The sequence below is a fragment of the Lagopus leucura genome, unplaced genomic scaffold, assembly GCF_019238085.1.
Source record: "Lagopus leucura isolate 7727_CA_CO unplaced genomic scaffold, USGS_WTPT01 Super-Scaffold_100016, whole genome shotgun sequence".
Lineage (NCBI taxonomy): Eukaryota > Metazoa > Chordata > Aves > Galliformes > Phasianidae > Lagopus > Lagopus leucura.
In genome coordinates, this window is record NW_024962270.1 from 11,460,306 (window position 1) to 11,469,193 (window position 8,888).

General features: G+C 40.5%; 1 protein-coding gene across 2 annotated transcripts in view; it reads left to right on the forward strand.

The window, feature by feature from the left end:
- The window catches only part of CHRDL1 (chordin like 1), a 41,281-nt gene extending 37,852 nt beyond the window's left edge, over positions 1–3,429 (forward strand). For both annotated transcript variants that reach the window (XM_042876806.1, XM_042876807.1), the window contains exon 12: positions 458–3,429. In XM_042876806.1, coding sequence (XP_042732740.1) covers positions 458–588 — 131 coding nt within the window. In that variant the 3' untranslated portion in view covers positions 589–3,429. The remainder of the gene's footprint in view (positions 1–457) is intronic.
- The last annotated feature ends 5,459 nt before the right edge of the window (positions 3,430–8,888 follow it).

The following is an 8,888-nucleotide window of genomic DNA, read 5'->3' on the forward strand; positions in this document are numbered from 1 at the left end:
CACATCCTAGTTAGCAGGACTGTGAGCAATTCTATTAACCTTAGCAAAACTATACTGGAATACTGTTATCTGACACAGGTTGTATAATAAGCAGGTAGCTAGAGTTCATATTGCATGAAATGCTGACTTGTAAATGCTTTCATTTACCATCACATTTAAATTTTTATATCACTGTCACAAATCAGGGGATCTGACTTCATAAATGGTTGAAACAAATAGTACTTCTTGACTAAAGAAAAGGATATTCAGGTTCTTGTTCATCATTTATAACAAAATTGTTTTTCATGGAACATGTTATATGACTGTAAGATACTTTGAATATTTTCCATGGGAGGATTGGACATCTACTCTTTGACCACTGTGAATCAGTTTGTCTGGAGAATGCTTGTAAGTGACTCCAAAGTTCCCTATGCCCTTCCTAAGCGAGTGTCTTTCTCCTTTGTGTTTTTGTTTTCAGGCCAGTGGAAAATATTTAGCGAGGGAGAAGCTCAGATCAGCCAAATGTGTGAAAGCAGAGTGTGCAGGACTGAGCTCGAGGATTTGGTAAAGGTTTTGTACCTTGAGAAGTCTGAAAAGGGTCACTGTTAAGGGAGACAGCACTGGAGGGAGAAACACAAGAAAACTTATGAAAACTTGGATCTGCAGCTGGACTGCAGGCTTATTTTGCTTAAGTCAACAGTTGCCCTAAAAACCAAAACTATAATGCAGTAATTATTCACATCATGCACAGCAAATTTGCTGCTTTCTGTGTAGTGGTCTGTGTCAATCGTTCAAATATCTCCTCCAGAATTCTACGAGGCTCTGTGTTACTGGTGGGGGAAGCAGAAAGAGAGACTGTACTTTCCCGGAGTTGCATTTCTTTACAAGTTAAAAAAGAGAAAACAGAATGCTTTTATTATTTGGCAAGTTTTTCAAACTAATGAAAAGAAGGACACCTAATAAATGTGCAGGAGCTGTGGAGAACATTATTTCCTGTGCCGAGCTCATACCATTTCTGGAGTTAAAAAGAAATCCACAAGCCATTTCAAGTAGTGGAAGAAAAATACAAGTGCTACAGTACTTGTGTTGGAGACATAAAAAACAGATTTAAACTAACAAACTCCTAAGCAGCCTGCCTTTGGGATGATGTCTTGTAGTTGAACAAACGGAGTCCATAAACTGAACAGCAGGTGTTAGTGGCAATCACTCTATTTTTGTAGCAACTTGAGCAAATGTTCACTTTTAAGTGGTTTTCACTGTTTTCACCACCCACTTCTCTAAAAAAAATGTAGGTATTATCTCTCAATCACAGCCCTATTAACTTCATTCTTCTGGGCCTGATTAACACGTGATTTTGGCTAGTAGACTGCCTTGTAAAGCGATGCTGAAGAAGGTGGTGAAGTACTTGCAGCACTTTCAGAATTCCTAGGGCACCTCCCACTTAATAACTCCTTCATTACAACAGAGCTTAATTTATTTGTTCTGGTTTGTTACAAAGCTAATCTGCATTTTTTTCTGATGGTGACTTCCCAATTCTCAAGCTTCAAGGACAGATTTCCCCCAGATTATTGACAAATACCAAACAGCTACAGCAAGCCTTTAGAACACAGTAGCCCTATGAAAACTCTTATCTTTGTGAAAAAGAATTTTGAGATACTCTGTTAAACTTAGTATAGCCCATCTACAGTGTTTAAGAAAGGTGGCTGTCATCTGCCAAAAAAAAAAAAAAAAGCAGAAGGCTGTTATTTTGAAAAATTATTTTCTCTGAAGAGTCACCATAATGCTGCACCGCCCCGGGGCTGCAGTGTTCAGTGAATTCCCAAGAAGCAAACGACTCTGCCTGCTTTGCCTCCATTTTCTGCTCCACAAGTGGGAAGGAACACCGCTGTTCAAACACACGCTAGGAAACAAAGCTTTGTGGAAACAATCTGAACCAGGGGCTGGGCCTTCACAGGGAGTGAAGTCACAGCAACTGCGAGGATTTTGAGGTTTGTTGTTCTGCCAGCAACAGCACTGCAGGGTGTACCCATCTCTAAAGGGATGGAGGTGTGGGAGAGCACAGTGCTGAATGCCATCTCCCTGCAGCTCCTCTCAGCCAGCCTGCCAGGTGCTGCCCAGGCCCTGCTCTGCTGCAGGCAGCGCGGCCTGGGGCTACCCAGCAAAGAGGAGCAAGTAAGAAAAACAGGCTGAAAGGGGCAGGAAAGCTGAAGGGAACTGTGATTGATCAAGGCTGTTGTAACTCCAGGATCCTGCATATAGTCGCCACACTGTCCCTAGGCCTGGGCGCAGAGTGGCTAACATAGAGGAACGCTTCCCTCCCTGCCGAGCGCTCAAACCAGTCCACCATGTCAGGAAAACATGCTAAAAAGGGGAGCATGCAGGTGGATTTGCAATAGTAAAACTAGTCTGATGTCAGTAAGAACCAAACCTCATCAGGCTGCAGTGAGGACAGCTGCTCCAGCACAGGTCCTGCGCAGACAGCCCTGCCAGCAGAACAGCCCAGCAAGGCCACAGGGAGCCCCTCCCACCCTGACCTGCTGCAGGGCCACTCCTCACACTGCTGGCCCTGTTTCACCCTTTTGGAAATCCCCTTTTCCCGAGGCGCTGCTGCTGGGCCCAGCTGTGCCTGTGCAGCCTTGTGACAGCCCAGCCTCTCCTCACAGAGCCCAGCAGGACACAGACACCACTACCACTGGTAACGTGCTGCGTGCACAGAGACTGAATGGGCACCTGGCCATAAGAAAGACAGCGATTGGCTCCATGGAGTTTCCATGGTATTGCTGCCTCCATAAGTGCTGTGTGCGTGTTTGGAAGTGGAGTAGGGCATCCTAACCGTGGTGGTGAGGCCTTACTGCACCAGAGGTCACTGCAAAATAATTAACTGCGGAAGCACCTGCTTGGTCTTAGCAAGACCCACAGCATGTGGCATCTATTGAGTTCGAATGTGCTGTAGAAGTGCTAAATCTCACTAGAACTCTTCTGATAAGCCATGAATTATCCTGATCTTTCCTTTGGTGAAGATGCCATAAGGAAGACTGAGGAACTGTAGTGATCTGGCGGGAAGAGCAGCAGCTGCCTTCTCACCTCATGGGCACAGTCTGTAGCAGTAGCTGGTGAACAGAGACCGAGGGGAAAGTGTACAGTGTTTGTGTTTTTATGAAGGCAGCAATCAGCTTTTTGTATTTGTGACAGGACTGGTGGAGTCCAGATTGTGTATTTATTTTATCATAAACACTTTCTAAGAAAAGCAAAAAAATCATAAGCACCATTTAGTAAAATGCAGTGTTGCATTTTTACAGTTTTTCATCACATAGGGAAATAAAATACACTGTCATCATGCTTCCAATTCTTTTCATGGGACATATGACTGTTACGGTACTTATTTATGTACTTGTATCACTTCAACCTGGTTTTATAAGTTAATAAACTCTAAAGTTGTTAAAAAAGCAAGCCGTTCTGCATGTGATGTTACTGGGTATGTTACAAGAGTCTTTCCATGAGAACACACTGTAGGTACACCTACCCGCTCTGCTCCCACCTCATCTTGCAGCAGCTCCTTCCTTCCCAGGCGGAGCTGGTTGGCAGTCATCATTAGGCAGGACTGCACAGCTGCATTTCCACTGAATGTATTCTATTGATTTCATATCTAAGCTTTTTTTTTTTTTTTTTTTAAACCACCAAACTAAACAATTTTGCTTCTTGCTTCACCCCTATTCCCCTGTCACATAACAGATCATCTCTAACCCAACATCATTCCACAGCGCAACAAGAGGGGCAGGGTACCAAGGGAGAACTTAGAGCTGTGCTCTTCTGAAATAACTTTAGAGGATACCCATACAAGAGAAAGAATGCCACAGTGTAAGACTCACGTCCTTATACACTCTCCATTCGGAAGAAAGGTCAAACCATTTCACAATTCAGATGATGAATACTTCCAAAATAATTGATAGCACATGAAGTATTTGTGTAACATTGGTGTGCTCTGGTGCCTATTGTGTTATCCATCTAAGATAAAAGCCAAGATTTGGGAGATTTATTGTGGGAGGGGTGAAAATTGACGAAGTTAATCCTTGTTTCCATTTATTGTTTTTGTTTGGGGTTTAAGAAATGTCTTCATCTTCTCCACTGAGATTTTAGACTATTTTATTTCTTGGGTAAAGTATGTCTGCAGCAACATGAGTAGATGAATACGAACCCATAACCCTGCCCTTCTCACATAACACCAACCCAACTGTGAGCGAGAATGCAAAGCAGCCAAAGCAAAAACAAATAATTGAGTTTAACCCGAGAAAACAGCTTTCAATGTAGGCACACCGGCTGCTAAATCAGCTTGTTAAAAAAAAAAAAAGAAAAAAAAAAAGCAATGAGCCTCATTTCACTACCAAAGTAAAATCTCTTGCTCTGTCCTCAGCTGACCTCAGCTCAAGAGGCAGAGACAGTCCAACACACCAAGCGTTAAGCGCAGCTAACTGCTTGTCAAACAGCACCACCAATTACTTTATCTCTCCACCAAGGTTAATTTCATCTCCTAAAGACAAATTTCTCCTGCGTCTTTCTTTACCCATCTCAGAATCAAAACACCAAGAAAATTTAGGTCAGGAAAAATTAAAACTACACCCTATTCCCGCTGAAGTAAATAGAAAAATTCTCAGTCTCCCCTGAAGAATTCTCAGTCCCCAAAGAACTTGCACTGGCACACACTATGCAGGCATTAAGTGCATTTCAACATGCTTTAGTGTTTTTGTGTTCCAAAGGTACATTTTCTACTTTTCACAGACAGGCTCTTAGGCACACTGCTACTCAGAAGTGTGTGAACAACTAGGATGGGGCAAATAATCATTTTAGCCTTATTCTGGGTCTTAATTTTAGAAGTATAAATAGGAGTCAAGTGATGCTTACGGTTTGTGTATCAGTGAATATTTTTGCTCTGCATCTTTAAATGGGAAGATTCAGGCTTTCCCATTAAAATATCTAACTTGACTTTAATATGGTATTTATTTTAATTTCATCTACTAAAATGATGTGCAGAATGGCCAGACTGTGCACTGTTAACTATGCAGTTCAAGTATAAACTTTATGTAGAGTACTCAGGACGCAGGAGGAAATTCCACAGCAGCATCAAGCAAGGATAGCAACACCTTGGGACCTTATTCTTTCTGCTGGTAAAATTCTTGTGTATTGATAATGATTTTATGAACAGCTCATAAACGAGTAGACAATCATTCATCAATTAATCAACCTTAAAGTTCTTCCTAGAAGAATGAAGATTTGATCTGATTGCAAATACAGTTATTTATTTAGGAAAAAAATTCTTAAGTTATTATGTGTAGCTCCAAGTGACAATATGTTCCAAAGCTATATTCTGGTGCCGAGTTCATGTTCTTAATTCTGTGCTAGTAGAAAACATTTCATTGCTTTGATGACCATAATATCTATTCACATAAACTAAGTATCACAAAATCTTCGCAGTTAGATCAAGCCAGACAGCGGTGTCCTCTAAAAAATGGTCCAATGACAGCACCACATAAAACATTAGAGGATATTTACAATCAGGACTCATTATCCAGTAAGTTTAACTTTGCCACTCAAATTAATGCAAAACAGTTGAAAAATCACACAAGCAAATCCTACCAGTAGCCTTTCTCACTCACTTCACACCATGTACATGACTATAAACAAGTCTAAATTTTAAAAAAGGGAGAAGTTATTTTGAGCTTCAGCAAATGTGCTAAGTTTCTGGAAATAAAAACCCCACTGCTATTTTGTTTGAAAGACTTAGTTTATAAATTATGAGTTGTTTTCATAAGCAAGAGGGAAAAAATGCAGATTACTTAGGAATTGAAGGAAAATTTAGCTTAGTCTCTTTTATTTTGCAGTCCTACATAAATGAAAGATTCAATTGATAATAATTGTCAAAGCCTTTCCTTTTATACAGTTATTTAAGTACTTAAAACAGCTTTTCCCAATCTGCATTTTCTTTTTAGCTCCAAGTCAGACATTTTTCAGAGCCCTTTGCACTGATGAGTCCCTGCTGAACAGACCAGGCTCTTCCCATGACATCAGCTTGCAGCAAGCTCCCAGTTTCTTTCTCATCAGCATGTGTTGAGAATTATTTACTCCATCGTAATTATACCCACAATGAGATCACTCTTATTAAGAGAAAGCTATTATAACTGCCACGTTCACGATGACCACAGTTCACATTAATAAATGTGAGTGCCTAACAAAACACAGTTACTGATAGTTCACTTTTCAAGCAAGAATTTAAGCAAACCATAGAGAAACTGAGGAACAGAAAATACACATGGCAACTGCAGAACCTGCACTTGACCGATCACTAAAAACTGGAGTTCTGTAGTGTGACTTCTCCATCAAGTAGTTTCTTTCTTAAGAGATGTTTTATCTTTCTGCTAATTATTAAAACGTTGAAAGGCGCGTTTGCTGGAAGAGTACCTCCAGAATGAATCTCCTGTAACACGGGTCTGCTGGAAGATTCTTAAAGCCATGAATCCAATAACAAGCAGAGTTCTTCAGATTTCTGGTGACACAGCTCAAATCCACCCGAAACTCAGTACCTGCTGCTGTTCTCTTAAAAATATATTTCCCTGTAAATCGACATCACACTCACAATAAACTCAAAAAGTTTCAGTGAAACTCAGTAGAAAAGATACACCAAGTAGGATTTCAAATTAACAGGCCAAATTCTGTGGAAATCAGCCTATTAGCACTTTAGAGGAACATCTGGCCATACAGAGGAATAAGCACTTCAATCCGGACCAAAGGCATAGGTAAAAGAAGTGAGGGAAGATGTGACAACTGCTATCAGCATAAGGAGAAAGATTTTTCTCATCTTCTTGTCTTCTTTCCTCTTAAACTGCTGTTTTCAGAGCCACTGCAGCTCTTTCATCACAAGCCCTGCTGGACAATCTGTGAAAACAGATTCCTAAGCAGAGCTTCTAAGAGCACTGCTTAGCTCAAAGGATTACTGAAGACAGTAGAGATGTCACTGCTCTCAGTTCTACTTCACGGCAGTGGGATGAACACAACCTTTAAGGACAATTCTGCCTTTTATTTCCATCTCACAAAACACAATCAAGGGCCTTACTTGTAATTAAAGATCTCTCTGCTCTCATACGTGTCAGGCAGTCAAAATAAAATATGGGATCTCCTCTGGGATTACCTCCATGGCCAACATATCTTAAAGTCACTGGTAAAATAGTCCAGTTCAGTAGAACAGACACATTAACACACACACAAAGTCAAAAACAATAGAGACATCTCCCTTGCATCAAAATAACCCGATTTCTATCAAGTGTCTCCTCCTTTTCAGCTTCCTCCTAGTCCTAGACTTAAGGATACTTTCTTGTACTTATTCTGCTTTGGGGAATTTTCAGTTAAAAAAAATAATAATAAAAAAAAATTAAACAAAAAAAAAACCTGTGGCTAAAACAAGCAGAAGAAATGACATCTACCACCTAAGAGCTTCTGCTGTTCTTGCTAGGAGAAATTCTTAAAAATTCCAGCTCTACTGGAAATCAAAAAGGGTCCCAATGTTCTTCTGCAAAAGCATGGGAAAAGCCAGTCTGCTGCTGCCAAAAGTGTAACTTATCACCACAAACTGTCAACTGAGAGAGGATCCTAAAAGAAAGTTGGTTTTTAGGTTTGGGAGATCTCAGGATGACGTAATGTTTGACAAAAAGCTTTTGACTTAGGGTAATCCAAAAATTAACAAATGTATTGAATTAAAATATTTTAATGATCAAAGAGTTTGCCTTTCTGACAAAGTTTCAACTGCAGTATAATCATCAACTTTTCACTTTGGAGGTTTGACTAGAGCATAGGAGATGCCAAAAATCAAGAAGGAAATGAGAAAATAGCCTCTGCAAAATGAACTCTGGAGTAAAGAAAGATAGATTAATTTGCTTTCCTTGCATTTTGCTCTATGGACGAAATACTTTAAATATCTCTCTTTTCTCACTGTAAGATCTCATTAGCTCCTCACTGGAAGCACAGCTACCACAATATGTCTCGTATAAAACTGATTTTTCCAAAATAACAACAAATAATAGAAGGTGAAAACAAGCTTAACACAGTGATGGAACTCTATTATGAAGTGAATAGGTGCTCCCTGTGCCAATACAGACTATTCAATCACAGTCTAACATTTTAATTATGTATATAGCTAAGGGGACTAGCTGGCAGTGGCTTAATTACTCTGCATGATAATGCGAACAAAGGGCCTCTGTTAAAGTAATCAACAAATATTTTAGCTGGCTGAGTTTCCTCAAATGTTCCAAGACCAATGAAAGATCTGATCATTAAGCATTTACTGCCCGAGAGCTATTTTAAACCTGTGCCCTTCATATCACAGCTGGCCCTTTGAGTAGCCTCAAATTCTTTATATCTGAAAGCCCTCATAAGGCAGAACAAAAGAGTGCCTCTCGTTTGGAGCAAGCTGCCTGTGTCAGCTGTGTGATGTTCACTAGCAGGAGACGTCTATCTTAATGAGCTTTTGGACAGGAACAGCGCTGCCACTTTCTAACTTTTGTCCAGTTCACAGGACTCCTGATGCAGGGTGCACTGGATGTGTTAGAATTGTAAATGAACCCCAGCAATTGCACATTTCATAAGGATCCCACAGTAACAATTAAGCAATAGTCTCTGCTGCTGGGGGCCTCTCCTGCCAGCTAATTGACCACGACGGGAGCTATGCAGAGAACCACGCTGAAGGCAAGGACACATAACAGAAGTGAAGGTTCATTATCTGGCAATGAAAAGGCAGTTAGCACCAATGGGAACTGGGTTTTAAAAGACTGAAGGTTTAAGGCTTTCACATTTTGGAGGCATTTGTCATTAATTTCTCCATTGCCCAATAGAAGCCAAAAGCTTTTAAGTACACTTCATTCTAG